General features: G+C 41.5%; 1 protein-coding gene across 7 annotated transcripts in view; it reads right to left on the bottom strand.

The window, feature by feature from the left end:
• Tnik (TRAF2 and NCK interacting kinase) overlaps nucleotides 1-19,720 on the bottom strand; it is a 362,085-nt gene that overhangs the window by 100,470 nt on the left and 241,895 nt on the right. For all 7 annotated transcript variants that reach the window (XM_074073788.1, XM_074073787.1, XM_074073783.1 and 4 more), the window contains 4 exons: nucleotides 16,275-16,365; nucleotides 14,767-14,897; nucleotides 4,751-4,805; nucleotides 2,750-2,828 (listed from right to left, as the gene is read on the bottom strand). In XM_074073788.1, coding sequence (XP_073929889.1) covers nucleotides 2,750-2,828; nucleotides 4,751-4,805; nucleotides 14,767-14,897; nucleotides 16,275-16,365 — 356 coding nt within the window. The remainder of the gene's footprint in view (nucleotides 1-2,749; nucleotides 2,829-4,750; nucleotides 4,806-14,766; nucleotides 14,898-16,274; nucleotides 16,366-19,720) is intronic.

The following is a 19,720-nucleotide window of genomic DNA, read 5'->3' as shown; positions in this document are numbered from 1 at the left end:
CTCTGATTCTGATTCAGCCACTTCTATCATCACATAGCTGAGCTGCCTAAGCATTTAGTGGCACCCCAACCCCATGACTCCCTTAGCCAGAAGGCCTCTCTTCCTCACTCCCATGGGAGAAAGGGCCAGGCTCTGTTAGAGGCGGTGGCTTCTTTTCCTTCTGCAAGGACTGGGGGAAACAACTGTGCTCACAAAGAGACTGCCTGCTGCTGTGTGTGCTGTACTCAGTAACGTTAGTTGACAATGGCCCTCATTTTCCTTGTAGGATTGCCTACAAGGAAAAGCATTCATGGCCCCGTCTCCACCACAGTGGTACCCACCTGTAGTAATGTGTTGAAACAGATACGAGAAGACTGCACGTGGACAACTCATTTAGGTAGACAACAGCTGGGGATCACAGAACACTTTGCGGTTCTGTTTCTTTTGTTTGGGGAGGGGGGTGAGTGGCTTATTTCCTTCCAAACCTTAGAGCTTATCAAAGCAAACCCTTGCCTATTTCAAATCACTTTGGACCTAATGTTTTAAGAAAAAGTAATCTGAAGTGCTTAAATATTTTCACATAAAAACTGGAACTCTCATGCATGGGGACAGGTCAAGTATCAAGCGCCACCTGGCTGGAGGCAGCTCCATAAACCACATTACAGAGACTGGGATCTAACTGGGAGGTAGTACACTGTGCGGGCATCAGTGCCCGGCTCACTCTCAAACTGCTTTCCCTTTCTCTGTCCCACAGTCCCACCTGGCTTTCCTTACTGGTCAGGAAGTGGGTACATGATGAGACTGGCCTTGCCCCTCGCTGTTTCCGGACTTTTCCAGCATGATCAAAACTAGTTCTCATTGCCAAAGGTTTGAAGCAGAAAACTCAGCCTACATTCCCCCACACTGAGCATTTCTCAAACAAGGGCTGTGCACAGCTGGGCTTTCTTGGGCATATCGGTGAAACCCACCGTGTTGTAGGTTGTTTGTTGCTCAGCTAGGGGTCTGAGGGGAGTTCAGAGGGACCCTGCAGACTGCAGTTAAGTAGAAAGCAGAACAAGTGTGATGCTTGGGCATGGGGAGAAGTGGCAGCTGGAGCAGAAGGACAACTGTATTCCTGAAGGGAGCAGGGGCCGCCCAGCAGAGCGACATTGTGCTCTTTCACAAAAAGGACCCACAATCTAACTATTAGATTTTGAAGCATTAGAGATGAATGTAAATCTCTCAAGAACAAAGTGTGGCCTTGCTGTGCCAGGCAAATAAGATGCATTTGAAGGACTCAAAGCATCTGCCCTGGAGCAGTGAAGAGAGAGGAGGAGAAGGCGGGACAGGGGCCAGGAAGTCAAGTCCAGTGAATACAGCAAGCTCGCCCTGGGAGTCTGGGCACAAGGATAAGCAGAAACCTTGCAGGCAGGGGACTTTGTAGTCCCGCTGTCGCTTTCAGGGAAGGGAACTAAGCTGGCTTCTCTCCCAAAAGCCTGATCCAGGAAGGAGAGAGAAGACTCAGAGGAGAGAGCAATGGGGGCTTCAGGACGCTCGGTGATCACAGGATCACATGAGGTAAGTGGCCAATGGGATGCTGTTGCTGGGGAGAGAACTAGTCTCACTGCGGTGACCCTCTGAGAGGAAGGAGGCGGGGAAGGCGCTGCCTCTCGTTACTAATAGCAACTCCCTCTCCCCTTGCTTGCCTGGCAACTCTGAGGCTGCCTTTGCTTTTCCTGTGGTCTCCTTCCTCTCTGTGCAGCACGCCTTCCCCTTGTTCACCAGGGTTGCTATGTCGTTACTCACTGACTGGTATTAACTTAGCCTGCTCTCTGTGTGGTGGGGTAAACCTGTGGGTGAGAAACTGAGGGCCCCAATAAAGGGCCTGATCATGAAGTGGTATGAAAAGGGACAAAGGGCTTGTCCCTTGCTGGCCTAACTGCCCAGGACTTGTGTCTAGAAAAAAGAAAGCAGGTCACAAGTAGGCAGGAATCTGCCTCTCAGAGCAAGAGGGACCACAGATTCAAGAATGTATCAGGAAATACCACTTCTGTAAGAGAGAAGGAGAAAGCCATGAATTTTTGCTGTAGAATGGTGAGATAGAGATCCCACTATAAGTACACAAGAAAGTGAAAAAGCATAACCAGTAAAACTCCGTTTCTCAAATTTCAGCCAATCATACACGATCTACACAAGCCTTGCCATATCCCCACCCCACTCACTATAGTATTTACATAGTAGCTTTCTTTACAACGAGTCACCTTTTTAATAAGCTTATTAAAAGCAAAGGTAATATCACTACCCCAAATAAGAATTCAATATCACCTGCCATAAAGAGAAAGAAGCACAAGAAATACAATTGCTCATGTTTGTGCTCGAGAGAGCATTTTGAACACTGCCAGGTGAGTGTGTGCACTCAGGGGACCATCGTCTTGAAGAACGGAAGTCAGGCAACCTAACAGACTGTTCCCTTCTCTGATAAGATGCTTCATGCTTCCAGGAAGGATATATTTGGAGTTATAAATCGAAGAGATTTTGTGTCTTCCTTGGGCTTCATTTTGGCTAATAGCTCCTTATCTTGAAGGCGTGGGGCAAACGACTTGCTGTATAAATAGCAGGTAATGAAGCTACTATTCTAAGATGAATGACAGTATATGGAAAAATCATCCACTAAGTCCTAGTATACGTTAGTTGAATCCCATCGGCAGGACTTAGGATCTGAGCTAATTCAAAAGAGAGCCACAGGAAAATTTCACCCTTAGATCCGCAAAACACTGAAGACCAAACTCACCACTTCTTTGACTTCAGCCGAGGTGCTGGGTTCCGGGGGATGAGGAAGAGGGCTCTCATGGGATGCATATCACAGAGAGCTGCAAAAGACCAAAATAACGGCCAAATCCATGCCAAGTCCACCCTGGTTGTGCAGGGACAAAGGTGCCAAATGCCTCCCTGGGTCTACACAGGACCCGTGAGCATGGGGGCAGGAGAGCCGAAAGCTTCATTTGGTAAGCACTGAAAAGACCTGGTGTCTGATTAAAGGCATCTCATAAAGTACCACACCTTTCAAACAGATACTGTTAGCATTTCCAGGGAACATGTTTACTTCATACTTAAGGAGAGTAAGTTAAAGGGCCAATAACCAGTCTTCTTTGTTGTAAATAACCATCTGACATTCCAGATTAACAATGTCAGGAGACAACTACAGTGTTACAGTTATTTTTAGTTAGCAAAAGCTTAAGCCATAAAATAAAAGGCATTTGATAATCTTGTCTGCTTCTTGAATTCTGGAAGCTCACCCGGACACCGTGTTATCTACACAGGGTTCCAGAATCTAAAGTCTTATTCCAGAACACCTTTTCAGGTTTCATGACGGATTTTGTTTTGTTTTACCATTTATTGGCCCTAGGAACAAGAGGATTAAGTCAAATGGAGACCAGCAGAAAAGCAAAGTTATAAAAAATTCTCAACTTGTAAATATTACATTATCGTTTACAGTGAAAGGACTCATACGTTCTTAATTTAATCAAAATATTTTATTAGTTTACTTTTCAAACAGCTGGGAGTCCTTTTCTCTTTGTACCTAGATTAAGAATACATGCTGCATCACAACCAGAAGACTCTGAGGGTACAAGTTTATTCTTAGCCCTGTCTACCACTCAGCAAGACGGTAACATAGTTTTAAGACGAGCATATTGGTTTTCTGATTCACAAATGCCTATTAACATCATGAATGGGGGGAGTTTTGTCAACAAACACTGCAAATCAATCATGCTACAGATGAATTCGACCAAGTCTAGCTGAGAAATAAGAAGACTATGGTAACCCAAAGGTAGACAGCTGCGAGTATAACCACCTGTCATGAAGGGCCTGTTCTGGTCCTGGTCTTTGGAGAGGCAGACACCCAAGGTAGTATTAAATGTGTGAGAACATCACTGAAGAAATTCCTGTGTGAGGAGAACTAGGGAGGGAGCCAGGAAGGGTGAGGATAGTCATCAGAATGCTATGCAAGTCTGACTGTGAGTGCATGAGGAGGAGAAAGGGTAGGTGGAAGTGTTTCAGGCTGTATCGCAGTCCAGGGCAGGTTCGGCAAAGTCTACAAAGCTATCTTGTGTCTTCCAGAAAAGGGTGTGCCTCGGTGTTCCTACCATATTTGATCAATGATGGGGAGTGGCCCCTGGGGGAGGCAGGCTCTGTGCCATAGCAGCAGCTGGGCCATCGGTCAGTTACTCTTCCTGTAGGAAGAGTCTATAAGGGACATGTCATGGCCATCACACCTTGACAAGACACTCGACAGTGCCAGTACTCCAGATCACAAGGAATCTGGGAGGTTCTTAAGACTGCCAGAGTCCTGGCCGCTCTTTCTCAAATAAGAGCTGGAGATCTAAAAACATCAGTATTTTAAGGAGGTGGAAAGCAATTGAGAACAAGTGTTTATATAACTTGTATACTAAAAATCAGCTTTGAATTTTTGTAACTGGAGTTTATAGTCTTTGTGGGTTGCTCACAGTTTTATGTTGAGCAGAGAGGAGTTCAAGAATAAACTGCACACTAAATCTGTAAGACAAACAGGACTCCCTGAATTTGCCTTCCTTTTTTCCTAATAAAAACACACTGCTTTGAAATGAACGGATTCCTGGTTGATTTAAGAAGACTCTGCTTTCTAAATATGCCAGCTCAGACTCATGCAGGGCTCAGCGTAGCAGAAATAAAGCAACTGCAGCTCTTGGAAAGAGGCCTGCAGGGCCTGCAGAGTGGACCAGCAACAGATGTCACCCCAGAGAAAGGTACTTACGGGGAGCACCTTCTGCCATCTCGATGGCGGTGATTCCCAAAGACCACAAGTCACTCTGAAAAACAAGAAGGCACAGACACATGCATAAATTCAATCAACAAAGCACAACTTGGTTAGACCTGGTAATTGCTTCAGAAGTACCTGTGGGAGAGTTGTTCAGTTGTCTGTTTACAAACCTGTGTCTCCCACTGAGCCTCAATGGATATTCATCAATGGATACCCTTCCTGGTACCTGACACATGGGGAGTTTTCAATAAATGTGTGGAAAATGGTTTTAAAAATTCATCCATTCCACTTGTCAACGTGATGATCATTGCTATTTGGTTTAAATGCCTCTATTTGTTAGGTAACAAAACTGTGCCTATATGAAGTGTGCCATTTGGTAAGGTGTGACCCATGACACTCTTGTGAAATCATCACCACAATCAAGATGGTAAACACATCATAATTCCCCAAAATCCCACGGGCCACTTTGTGTCTTCCTGTCTCTAGACAATTTATCTAAAAGATATCATGCAATATGTGGCCTTTTGCATCCAGTTTGTTTCACTTAGCGTGTTCCTGAGGCACCTCCTGGTAGCATGTAGCAGTATTTGCTCTTTTTTACTGCTGAATAGTATTCCACTGCATGGACATACTGGAGTTCAATTCTGCAGTCACTTGTTGACAGACATTTTGATTGTCTCCAGCTTAGGTTATAGAGCTGTTGCAAAACATGTACAAGGCTTTGGGTGCGTGTGTTTTTTCTTTTGAAAAAAATACCTAGGAGTGGAACAGCTGGATCATATAGTTGTTACTGCATTCAGTTTTAAATGTACCAAACCAGCAGGGTCATCTGGCTGAATCTAGTAAGAACAGAGAGAGTCTAATTGTAGCGTGCACTGCCTACCTCCAGTGCTTAGAACAGAGTTGGGTACAGTTACAGATTTCTGGATGGATAAGCAAGTATCCTCTATCTTGTAGGCACACTGCTGTGCAAACAGAGATCGTAAATCCCTTGTATAATTTCTCGTGTGCAGACTGACTTTTATACTCTGATCAGAATTCTCCAGGCAATGCTTCCCCTTTTCCTGTGTACTCGCCACTTCTAACAACGTGTCCGGACTCAATGGTCTCTGAGTTTTGCTCAAGAGATGGGGAAAGCAGGCTAGGAAACCTCAGAAAGAAGCTTGCTGCTTCTGCTTCTCAGCAGAGGGGGAAGAAAACCCAATAGGAAGCTTGGTTCAATGACCTGCATCCTGACATTGACTCAAACTCCCCGCAATTTAAATGACTCATCCATTTTGCACATTATTCAAAATTCTCACCTGCAGCCTCACTCCAGGTAGAAAACAGAAGTTAAGTGTTAGTGCTGTTCCCATCAAACAAATGCCAGGGGTACATGGGGGGCTGTAACGGGAAGACATGCAATTCCTGCTGAGTCATTCTCCACACTGAATTTCTCCGTAGCCTGTGGGTGACGCCCAGCTCTGTGCAGTGTTTGAGCAGAGGTCCGTGCAACATGGAGGGCCCTAGTCTAGCCTCTTGCCTAAAGTGCAGTCTACCTTAGAGCAGGTGGCTGGGCACAGGTTAGCCTGCATGTTACCAGTTCTCAGTTCAACTAGGGACAGCAATACCACTGTCCTTAGATTCCAAGAAACTTCACTGCCTGCGATACAGCTCAGGGAGGCAACTTTTGTTTTCTCTCATCTTTCAAGATGAATTCAAAGGCTTCTTTAAACACATCCGTCCCCAGTGTGTGCACTGCTTAGCAAATGGCTGTCTCCCCCAGGGCCCTGGCCTTGGTTAGTGAGGTCATTTCTGGAGCTAATGGGGAAGACCTGGTCCACCTGTTACAGGTTGGCTCAGGAACACTGACTGGTACAGAGGAACACACAGCTCTCTTGAATTGGGATTTATGGTTGACAGACAGACAATTGTTCGGCAATGTGATGAAAACACTGAGTCACTTGTATGTGGGAGGAACTGTCTGGAAATGGAGGGTCAGCTCAAAAGGTCCCTGAGCTGTTGTGAAAAGACTCCAGTGTCATCAGGCCTCAGTCCTTCTACCAGCATTTCCCTAGGAAGTGAGGGTGTCTGCAACACGAAAGGAGGAGTAGTAAGGTGGAGGCTAGGCTTGGCGCCCTTAACTGCTACAGCAAGGTCAGATTTGAATGGCCTCCAAGGGTCCAGATTGAAAGGAAATGATGGCCCTGGGATAAGAGGGGCTCCAGGTAGGGCCTTATATGGGGAAGACAACGCTGAGAAGGCACACTTGGCCTTTGGGTCTTTGTTCAAGCTCTTCTCTCCACCTGCAGCACCTCCCCAGTGATATGCAGCCTGACACCTCCTTGCCATCATAGAGTCTGTGCTCAAATCCTGTGCTCCCAGGACCACTGCAGCCTCCTCTCAGCACTGTGGGTTCCCCACCCTCTCCTCTCTTCCTTCCCCACTCCACTGATCACCTTCTAACATGCTGGATGTTTACTCACCACTAATTTACTATGTTTTAGGTCTATTTGTATCCGTTGCCTCCAACACACACACACACACACACACACACACACACACTCGAACAAGGGGTAAACCTTTCACATCACAGGACAAGGGAAAGTGACTTACCCAAAATTACAGGGCACTGGAACACCACCTTTGAAAAAGCACTGGATCTCTTGCCACCTAGGCCAGTTTGCTCTTAACTATTATCCTTATTTTAAAACAGGGGTCCATAAAATAATTGTTAAAATTCCTACTCTCTGTGCAGATGACTGGGGTGCTATGCTGGCAATTCAATGAAGGTGCTAAGATTCTGTGAGGTCCCCCAGTTCCACTTTATAAAACTGGCCTCAACTTCCTAGAGGCAGCATGGGTTGGGAGAAGGGCTAGGCTTTTCAATCAGACAGATCTGGATTCAAATTCAGTTTCCTAATTTAGCAACATGCATACTGTTGCAGAGCATAGCTTTTCAGCGGCACAGGTGGTGACTGTAACATGCGTGGATCCAGGAATGCTGCCCAGCACAAAATCTGGCACACAGTGAGACTCAAGATTATTACTTCCTTCTCATTGCAGGCAAGACTGCTTATGCCTGCCAGTTGAGTCTTCATGACTTCCCACCGTTTGACTGTGACAGACACTATCTGTCGGCAAGCCCAACAGGCATCAACTCCTTAGTTCCTACCATTTCTGCGTACAGGAAAGCTGCGCCTCCTCATATTGACTTTCCCGCACCAAGTTTGACATGTGACACAGTTACGGTCAATGAAACACAAGCTAACATCTGTTTCCAAAACAGGGAACTAATGCAGCTGGGGTCTTGCCAACTCCTCTCCACTTCTTAGTGCCTTCAATAAAAATATAATATCTGGAGTTACAGCATCCATCTTGCAACCATGAGGTAATAAGCCAATCAATTAATAATGAAGGGCAGAAAGATAGGAGTCTAGCTTTCTGAAGACATCAGTGTGTATCACATCAACCCTGGACAGCGTCATCTAGACTTCTGGTGACATAAGAAACGTAAGTAACCATCAAACATTCCTAGGTGGTAACATCTATAGAGAAACAATACGAAATAATAACTGACAGTAAGGATATGGGGAGGTCTCACTTGCTGGGTGATCCTGGGTTTACCTCACAGGAGGCAGGGAGAATCAGTGAAGAGACGCCTCGCTTGGGCAGTCTGCCATCCAAAAACCCTCTTCCAACCAGAGGCCACACCACCAAACGACCTCTGTATCCTTCATGAAGTCACATGACCAGGCCAGCTAATGGTGCTTCTTTAAGCCTTCATTTCTCATCATGGTAGGATCTTTTTTTTTGGCTGAGGTTATCTTGTTTTACAAAAAGGAACATTTCTATTCCAGCCATAGGTACCCAAAGGTGCGTGTAGACTACGTTTAACTGCCCGGGTAGAAAGCCACAGACATCCCTGACGAGTCTTGCTGACATTAATGAGTCCCAAAGACATTTCAGAACTTCAAGACAGGAGAAAATGCTCCAGTTACAACAGGAAGACAGATCACAGGAGATGAGAAAGGGGAGAGGGAAGAACAAGATAGGAGAGAGTCAGGGGAGATAAGTTTCCTTCGTGGCCATGGTGTGACTCATTTTGGCAGGAGCTGGGCAATTCATTATTCCAGAGGTTCTGTGAGGTCTGGTCGATGGTGTGACTAACAGCCCAGTCCTGTGTGTATTACAAACAGAAAAGAGACAAATTCTAGTGCCTCTGAGGAGGCAGGCACAAGGCACAACTTCTGGCTGGGGGTGGGGACAGCTGGCACACAGCAACTTGAATAAAACAAGAGAGCATTCCTTTTGGACCAGGCTGCCCGGCACAGAAAAGCATTCTTAGAGGGCCAAAGCAGCCATACAAGGACAAAAGAGGCATGGGAAAGACACCACAAGGCAGAAAAATTTGCATCGGCACAGCCCACTTAGTTTTGACCCTCAGCTCTGACACAACTGGTTGGGTGACAAAGAGCAAGCCACTAACAGTTCTGAGCCCATTTCCTCAGCTGTAATATAAAGAGAACTCACATCCTGCAGAGTTGTGTGGGAATTTGATAAGATAACACGCACCAGTGTCTTACTCCACACATAGCACAAAGTGGATATTGAACAAATAAGGGTGCAGACAGGCTCTCAGGGCCTGGTATCACCCCTGACAATTCACTCAGTACACCCAAGTCAGATAAGATGGCAATGAGTTCTAGAACTCAGTGGTACAAGACAGGCATAAACAGGAAACTGAGAGAAAGCAGACAGGAAATGGCTTAATCTTGTTCCTCTTCTGGCTTTGCAGTCCCCTCTGTCGCCCCCTACTGGTCAGGCAGATCCTGCTCAGAAGTCAGACAGTCAAGCAGAAAAGGCGGGTGAGCCCAATATCCTAAAGCAGGAGGTTGCATGATGTTCTAGACAGATAACAGCTTAATAATGGGAACAACCAGCACAGTGGAGTCTACCAAGTTTCACAGACCTGAAAACAGCTTTTCCTCAGGTAACTTACCTGTACTTAGTTTATTCTTTTTGAAATGTTCCAGTTGGGAAAAGAAATTGTATGCAGTGTGTGTAGTTTCTGCAGACAGCATTTTAATCTAGTGGTACAAGTTACAGAGAAGAAGATTCTGTCTCAACAGGAGACAACGAGAGATGAGAAATACAAATATGAGGTTGAACCAGATAAAATAGTTCAGTTTTTGAGGTCAAAAATGGCCCCCAAATGTAGTGCTTTCATATGAAACATAAACATAAAACTTATATTCAGTACTTACCAAATGCTAGGCACTGTACTAATGTCTTTTTGTATCTTAACTCACTTTATTCTATTATAACCGTGTGACATAAAATTTATTATTCACTTTTTATACAGCTTCAGAAAGGTTAAATAATTCCCTGGAGTTATTATAGCAAATAGACTGAGTCTATGTTTTAATCTGATTTTGTCTGAGTTTAAAAGACTCACTTCATTATGTCACACATTTATACACTGCGAAATGTATAACCAGACCCAAAGTGAGTTCAGAGTCAGCAGGGATGTCCAGGCAGAGGTAGTTGTAATAATCCTATTCCATACACAAAACAAACAGAAGCGAGATACCTGCAGTCATCTGTGTTTGTTAGCTGACCAAAGGGAGACTATAAGAAGAATTATTTTCTTCCTCTGAGATTGGCGTGTTACTTGGAGAAGGAGCTGGCTGGCTGAGCCTGAGGAAAGAATCCTATACAAGCAGGTGTGAACATGAAGCCACAGGAATATGCTCAATGACAGTGTCAGTGTCCCGTTGGTGACACTAACATGGTGTGTTGCCATCTTCCTTCTAAGTGAACAGGGAAGGACCTGTGTTTGGATCTCAGTAGAGGCCTGGGCTTGTTTGCAAGTGTCAGTGTCCCATTCTACAACCTGAATATTGTCCTCCCAGATGGCACCTGCAGTGCAGTGACTCTCCCACTAGCAGCTGCTCACTTTGTCTCCAGCTGAGCTTGTTGCTTAAAGGAGCTATTGCCATCTTGCCTGAATAAAGTCTGTGATACAGCAGAAAGAGCTGAAAGGTTTCTCTGTAGCCAGAAGCCAATATTCCCGCAACACTGGAGGAGACACCTCTGCCTGCAGACAATCCACGGCACCTGTGTGACAATTCTCACAACAGTGTGGGTGGATGATGGCTGGCATGGGGCAGGAAGAAGAGGAAGGATGAGCCATTTCACTGGGCTTCCTTTACTTCCCTGGTTTAATACAAGAGCAAGGCCTGCTGATGGTGAAAACACTAAAACAGGGCAGAAGGAATGTAAAATACGACCGCTAAATTCAGCACCCACATGCCCTGCTCAGAGGCAAAACATCAGGGTTTTCAAAGTCCCTCCTTGATTTCATGTATGTGCGCGTGTCCATCCATGGGGTGGTTGGGATTAAAACCATGAGCACTACACTGTAAGTGGGTTTTGGTACCTACACTTGGGATAGTTTCTTAAGACCTGGGAAATCTAATAGCCACACTACCTAAATGCTTAAGAGTCTGTGTAGTATTCCACTGGACAAATAATCCAGTTTTTATTCAAACACTTTCCTACAGACAGGCATTTGGCCACAGAGAACTTTCTTTTGTGGATGCATCTGCAGGGCTGTAAAATGCCTGGCAGATTCCATCCAACTGAAATAAAATTCAAAGAAAGTTTTTAAAATAACAATTTAAACAGCCTAAGAATTTTGAACTGTTTTATTAATTTCAAATCTTTTGAATGCTTATTATTAAATGGAAAAGCTTTCATTATTGCCCCGCATACTTATCGGGGAAATGAAACCTTTCCTCTCACTTGAAGTGTTTTGACAGAATTTTTGAAAACAAGAAAGGAAGGGCCTCCAGGGGAAAGCCAGCACACCAGGCAAACACAATTCCGGCACTCCTCCTCAGAAGAGGTCTGTTTTCAGTGAGTTACTGCGCCCAGCAGATATCACACAAAACCAGACTGCAATAAAGAGAATGAGCTCTTCCAACTCCTCCCCTGCAGAGGCGCTTATGATGCTGAATTACTTTAAGAAAAAATATTATAGTGGTTTTTGAGGACATCTTAGAAATACCAAATAATAAATAATAAGTCATATAACAAAACCAAACTATACTCTTCTCTTTTGCATTTTCTCTTCATTTTAAAGCAAGAATTTTCATAGCAAGGAATCTCACAAAAATCCAGTGGTCTTCAAGTCATCTTTTATTCTAAACATGGCATCAGGCTGAAAGTGTCTCTGGCACAGGAGTGGTGACATGAGCTGATGAGGCTGGAGTACCCTGCTGGGTCAAATGGACTATCAAACACACAGGACCAAATCCTTGAGCTGTATGGGGTCACAAACGAACTCCCTACTTGGAAACTGCTCATACAGATAGAACTCAGCTAATTCCTTACCCACAGTGGGTATTCAATAAATACACACTGAGTGAATGAATAAACGATTTTCCAAGTCAACTTATGTCAAGTTGTCCCCCAGTGGCAGATCACATTCCCAAGAACACTGAGTGGGGGGAAAAAAAAAGAATATGGTGCCAACAAAGAGGAAGAAAGATTATTTAAAGATTAGCGTCTTCTCCAGCTCACAGTAAAACTGTGAAGTGGTTGAAATAAATCTTCAAAGAACCCCAACCTTCCTTTCTGCCTGGTCTTGCTTATCCATCCTTTGGGTTACTCTCCTTCTTTTTCCCATGGCAGGTGATTAATGAAGCTATGATGTTTTTATTTTTTTCTCTTGGATAACTATACTCATGATAATCCTTGTCAACTAATCGCCACTAAAGTCTAAATGACTGGTATGGTTGAATCTATCCTGTCTATCAGGATTCTTTGTCTTTTTATAAGACACTGAGATAAATCCTTGGTTTTTTTATGTCTCAGAATACTCTCATAGTTACATGAACTTTCCAGTACCTCAGAAGTCACACTGTGCAGTATGACAGGCCCTGAAGCTACTCACCCACCAGGCTTTGTCCATACTAGTTGTGCATTGATCTCACAAATTCTATGTTGATTCCAACAAATATTTCCTCTCTATAATCTAAGGAAAGAAGACAAAATACATTTTCTTTCCAACCTTTGACTTTGAAAATAAGCCAGTCACCGTGGTCTACTTTATGCCACTGAATAATTGTCCTCTAACATCATGTAACCGGTCACAACACTTGAAAGGTTTAGTTGGTGTTGGAAGTTTGAAGCATTTTGACTCCTCATAATATGTTTAAACAAGTGGTTTAAAATATCTGTGGTCCATATGTTGACTGGCTAGCACTTGTTAACTGTAACTACAGTTTGAAGAATTGCTTATGGATAATCATATACAATATGCATATGTGACCTGGGACATAAATTTTGCAGTGGCTCTTCTGAAGGGATTTACAAATGGAGTGATTTAAATGTGCTGATCATTAGCAGTTTAAATAAATGATATTTATTTTGGCAGGACATTAATTTTTAACTGGCAGCTGTTTTTAGACAGATTGTTGTCAGGTTATCACAGGGACTAACTTTGAAGAAAGAAGGACATGCATAGGAGATTATTGTGTTTTCAGACCTTTAGGGTTGCATTTACAATTTTGTTAATGCCCCAATGTCCCAAAGACACTGCAATTGTTGCCTCTTTGTGACCTGATTTCAATAATAACCCCACATGTGGAAGCTAAATGATCATAAAATAAGAATTCTTCAAATATACTCTTCACGTGGCACACTGAAGATTTATATAGAATGGAACGAGATCTTTACAGACAGTTAGGAGACCTAGGTTCAAAAGTTGCAACTTTAAGACAACCAATTGGGTGTGCACATGTGAAGACCTCAAGCCTCAGTTTCCTCTTCTGTAAGACAAGGGTATTTGGAGGGGATCACTGTTCATTTGGGGAAAAGCCCAGGAACCTCTGAAACCAAGCCCAGGTAGTATCAAATGCACAGCCTAAAAACCCACAGAGCCTACCTAGATATCATTGTCCCCAGTTTTACATCTTTTAGCTACCATTTGTGAAAAAGCAATGCCACCAGGTGGTGCAGCTATCAATGGGGCAGCAACCTTGACTCATGTTTGATTATTGGCTAGAGGATTAGAAAAGGGGAGGGCATTGGAAGAAGCCTATTGAACACTGCTTTGAATTGGTTAGCAAATTTGCAGTTTACAATAGAAAGCAATGAGGTGCACAGCAAATTTTTATGAAACACTATGCCATGCTAGCAAAACACCATAAATATCAACATCCCATTGGAGTCTTTCTTATGGAAAAGAAATCCCAAATAATTATACTGTGAATAATGTAGAAATGAGTAAATCTGATTATTCTTAATAGAAAAAGATGATCCAAGACAACAAATTCATATCTTGGTTTCTTTTAACTTAACCAGCTATCAGAATATATTCTCTGGGAGAAAGAGGAATGAGTGAAGACTGATCACTGAGCACTAAGTTACCGTTAGGTAGGAGCAAGATGTTGGGTGTGTTATTGCAGAGTAGAATGAGTATAGATAATAACATGCTGTACATTTGAAAAAGCTAGAAGAAAGGATTTTCATCTTAAAGAAATAATAAATATTTGAAAAATAAATATGCTTCAAACCTGACTTGAACATTACACAGCACATACATGTGTTGAAACATTGCATGGCACCCATATGCACAATTAATTTCCATGTTTTTATGTATCAGCTAAAAAGTAAATTAAAAAAGAGCTAATGCATAAACAAGAGAAAAGAAGAATATAATGCTGCCAAAAATCTAAATCTTATTTATTTTCTAAGAATAAGAAGCAAGAATAAATTCAAAAGAATATAGAAAATGATTTAAACATCATTTATTTAAGTAACTAGACAATCAGATATCACAAATGCATTCATTAAAATGATTCTCACTTGAATGTCTTACAATTTTAAGTTCAAATAATGTTTTTCACTTCTCCCTTTGGGTCACATAAACCACAAATTCAAAATCACGTGAGGATTGCCCCACTGCGACACTCAGGATGCGATGTGAGGTCTAGTTTTAAAGCATAAGGAAGAGGTCCTACCTTGAAATCATATGTGGCATCAGGGTTTTCATCGCAGGCAATGACTTCCGGTGCCATCCAGTAAGGGGTCCCGATGAAAGTGTTCCTCCTGCCCACTGTGCGGTCAAGCTGGGCACTGACTCCAAAGTCCACTAATGAATGAAGACAATTGAATAAAGTCTTACTCAATTGTTCTAACATTGGTCTATAAGAGCTACAATCTTGTATAATGATAAAATGCGTGTTTTATAATATTATAAAATTTACATAAAATTTGGCATTTTAACTATTTTGATGATACTGCTATGGCATTAAAACATTAACATAATACAACCATCACCACTATCCTTTTCCAGAACTTTCTCAACTTCTCCAGTCATACCACTGAGCAGTAGTTCTGCATACCTTACACCAACCCCTGGAAGTTATTATCTTCCTACTTTCTGTTTCTATGAATTTGACTACCCATGTAAATGAGTATTCTTATTATTAATAGTCTTATTTCACATGGATTCTCAAAGTTGACCGGTTTTGAATCAAGTATCAGAATTTCCTTTTTAATTCGGATTAATCTTCCACTGAATATACACTACAATGTAACTATTTAGCCTATACAATGTTGGTTTTATTTTTTAAAGGGAATATTCATGAGACGAAAGTTTGGCTTCAAATGCTAACCAAGAAAAGGAAACCAGCATTTTAACAAAAGGATAGAGCAAATGTTTAAATCTCTTTGAAAATAAACAGTCATATGGACAATAATCTTTTTCTAGATAAACTGTATATCTTCTAGGATATTTGTGAACTCATGCTTTTACTCAAGCAGGCAAAAGTAGGAGATTCTCTACATTGTCTGGACAGTCCCAGACTCACTGTGGCGATGGCTCAAATGGGTACACCAAAGAAAAGGATTCCCCAACTGATAAGTCTGGCAGACAGAAGTGGGGTAGTCAGTATGTACCCAAAGTAGGCTATGGAACATCCATCTTGTTCAGCTGCCCTTGGTAATAATGAAATCACTATAAATACAACTTAAACATAAGGGAATATAGCAGGAATTGATTGGATATATCTAACTGTGGATGAAATGAAAACACTTGATCATTAGTGTTCTGTGATAGCAATAATAAAAACAAACATAGTGGATGACTTCAAGGTCTGTCACTTTCAACTTTACTGAACAAAATCTCAGCCATTTCTACACATGGCTTAAGCACATGGTTCTGTTCACCAAACTATATACAATTCATTTTTCAAAATGTTTTCAGAGATTTTTTTTTTTTTTTTGGTGAGACTGGGGCTTGAACTCAGGGCTTCAAACTTGCAAAGCAGGCACCCTAGCACTTGAGCCATACCTCCAGTCCCAGAGAAATGTTTTTTAAAGCAGGGAAAGAAAACATTTTTCTTTCCATTTTTAGGGAAATGCCCTCCAAATCCACAGTGACAAACTTACATCAATTTTTGAAAAGAGCCATTGACATAATCCTATCAATTCAGCAATTCATAGGCTCTCTGGACTCTGTTCTTACCTAGTTTAACTTCTGCATTTTCAGTCAGCAAGACATTTTGCCCTTTAATATCTCGATGAATCACTTTATGCTGGTGCAGGTGGCTCAGCCCCTGGAGTGATGGAGATGTGAGAGTTACAGGAGCATAAGCAAAGATGCAAACAAACTATTTTGGGGATAATGATCCCCCAGATTAAACTCACCCAGAGATGCTTTCAGAATTACATTCAAGTCTTAGTACTTGTTCTAGACTGTAGGCAAGTAACGAATGTAAGCTGAACTATAACCGCAGCTTTGGCAATGCATGGTGCTATGTTAAATAAAACACTGCGTATCAGACCTTGGTGGTACCAGGTACCACCAAGCCACACACATGATGATATGATTTGGTTCCCATGTGTTCCAGTTGACAAGAGTACTGTGACAACTGAGGATTGCCTGTATTTGCTAGTTTTAATAGAAACTTTGATAGGCTCTGCAAAGAAAACCTGATTTAACTGAATCTTCCCCTTTGGGGGACCAATACTTGAATTTAAAAGTTGAAAGTTATCTTCTATTATATAATTTTAGTTAAGAACAATGAAATATTTTTCAAACCCCAGCTAAGAACGTTCCCACTGATTGTAACCAATGTGGTTTGCACTTTTAAACAAAAGGAAACAATCTCAATTTCCTTAGTTGGCAAGTGTCACTGTCATTTTTGGTACTTTATGGTATTTGTGACTTTTGGCTGATTATCTGAGATCTCATTGACATCCACACCTGACAGTGTACTATCTCTCTATGAATTACTCTGATTTTGGTTTCTTTGTGGTAGAGTAAGTTCTATAAGCTACAGATTTACCCTAAGGTAGTCACACACTTTTTTTTAGATAAATTATAAACTAAAAGGATCTAAAATTAGAGTCTTAAGGCAAAATATTTTGTGCTAGCACTTAATAGCTCAAGGTGCTGTGTACATAATTGTTGTCATTTTATTACCTATGATTTTCTGTTCTTCTAGTTGTTCTCCACAACAAAAAAATCGTGATTTGAAAGATGAGATACACACACACACACACACACACACACACACACATCAATTCTCTTGTGGAAGAAATTCAGCATGAGAATAAAGGAGTTCAAAAGATCCCTATGTTCATTTAGGAATATTGGTAAACATAAACCATGCAAGAGGACAGTCTGAGGCACTGATTTGGGTAAAAAAAAAAAATTACTTTTTTTATCTAGTCAGTTTGGCTCATCATGTAAAAATGCCTGATTTTTTACAACATATAAACATCACATAAATCCCGAAGAAAGAGACCGAGGATCCCTCTGTCCCCTTCAGTACTGAAGTGCTTGGAGTCAGATACCAGAGCACACAAGGGAGCCAGAGGTTGTGCTTACTGACATCACACACTACATGGAAGGCCACCTCTGAAAATTCTTGTGACAGGGCCCACTACGTGATCAAGGAAGATCTCGCAGAAGATCAGGAAGGAGGAAGAAAACCGTTGCTTTCACACATTTTAAAACAAGGTATAAGCTGAACATCTCTGCTGCCTTTAGAACTCTGACATCAAATGTCTAATTCCCCATAGGGTTACCCAAGAGTGTGAATGGGTATAGTGGACAGAACCAGCCTGGAGATCGGAGCAATTGCCCCGCCCTGCCTTGGATTTCTTTAAACAGTCTATCACTCTTTTTCTGAATGAAAAATATTTTAAGTCAAGAATTCAAATTAAGTTAAGGCAACATCAAGACTTGGAGATAAGTGTTAGATGTGATGGAGGTCAGCAGCCAGGCAGCTTCTTCCCCTCAAACTGTGGTTTGTGTTCTGTGTAAGACCTTGTTTGCATTCTCAAGTTAAAGAGGTTTTTTCAGAAGAACTTTAGTTTTCTATCTTTCACAGTTACATTTATCAGAATAAATTTTTAATGTGCTATAAAGCAGGTGTTGATTCCATGTTTTCATGTGAGTAGTTGATTGGCCAAGCACAATTTACTCATGGGAGTACTCTATTCCCATCCACAACAGGATTTGCCTTGTCGTATGTCAGGTGTCCCTATGATGTGGGTCTCCTGATTCTGGGACTCTTGATCCTGTTCCATTGGTCACTACCTAATTTTGTGACAAAAATCATCGTCTTAATTATTTAGCAGCTTTATAATAAATTATGATAACAGGGACAATAAATCTTCCATCTTTGTTCTCCTTTCTTAAGATTGCTTTGATTACTCTGGTCCCTTTATATTTTCATATAATTTCTAAAAATTAGTTTGTTGTTATCCACAAATACACAAGAATTTTGACTGGGTGTTAAAAAAAAAAACCTCATGAATCAAACTGAAGAGAAATGATATCTTTATAATATTGAGTATTATGTCCTACAAAATGGCAGACACCTTAATTTACTGTGGTCTTCTTTAAATCTTTCAGTAATATTTTATAGTTATTAGATCAGAATCATTCACCTCTGTCTGTAAACTTATATGTAGGCATTTTACTTTTTGTGCTATTGTCAATATTAGTCAAAAACTTCATTTTCTATTTTTCTTTTGCTTAATCTTGTTTGCCTTTACTGACTAGACATAATTTTTTTATATCTTTCTGCCTTCTTTCTTAACATTCATTCATCCACCCATCCATTCATTGCACACAATCTATTTCTCAAAGAAATATCCTGGACACATAGTGAAAAGCAATTGTAACTTCTGTTTTCCCTAAATTACGAAGGCTGAGCTTATAAATAAATAATGACCATCAGGCAAGTGTAGTAAGAATGCTCAGCAGACATAATAGCCTCTATATTAGAACCAAGAGAAAATTAACTGAGTGAATTAAAATGTATCCAATTACCTTCTTCTCCCTGAACTGAGCTCAGTAAATATAATACTATTATCATTATTGCTTAATCACGAGATTTGTGGGCAAAACTGGGCAAACAGACATCATCTTATCCAGGTATTTTGACCAATTTAAGTGATTAAGTCTCAGAAATTTTAAATGGTAAAATCACTTAACCTAGCTTGCATGTACAGAAGTGACTAATGTCATATAATCTTTGTGTGGTGGGAAGGCATTAGAACAAAGTTATAATACAAATGGATACTTCAAATGGCCAACCAAAATATCTCTTGACACAATTAATTTTCTAAATAAGACACTATCTTTATGATCTAAAATCATATTTCTAACTGGAAACATCATTCGAAACTGATCCTTTGCTAAGGGAAATCATTTAGTCTCAATCCTCCAATTCTAAATGCACACAGTTTATCCAGAATGGTCTCATTTCCATCAGAGCAGACCTATATGATTAGCCAAACTAGCACAATCACCCCATTACAGTTAGAATAAACCTTTATCTCTTTAAAAGACGTCTCCCCTGTGGTTACAAATTTTGACAGAATAGAACAAAATGTATCCTCTCCAAAGATATCCTGTGTTGTGTGGAGACGCTGGGAGGTAGGTCACTTCCTACT

This window comes from Castor canadensis, chromosome 5 (genome assembly GCF_047511655.1).
Source record: "Castor canadensis chromosome 5, mCasCan1.hap1v2, whole genome shotgun sequence".
In the NCBI taxonomy this organism is placed as follows: domain Eukaryota; kingdom Metazoa; phylum Chordata; class Mammalia; order Rodentia; family Castoridae; genus Castor; species Castor canadensis.
This window is presented reverse-complemented; position numbering and strand designations above follow the sequence as displayed.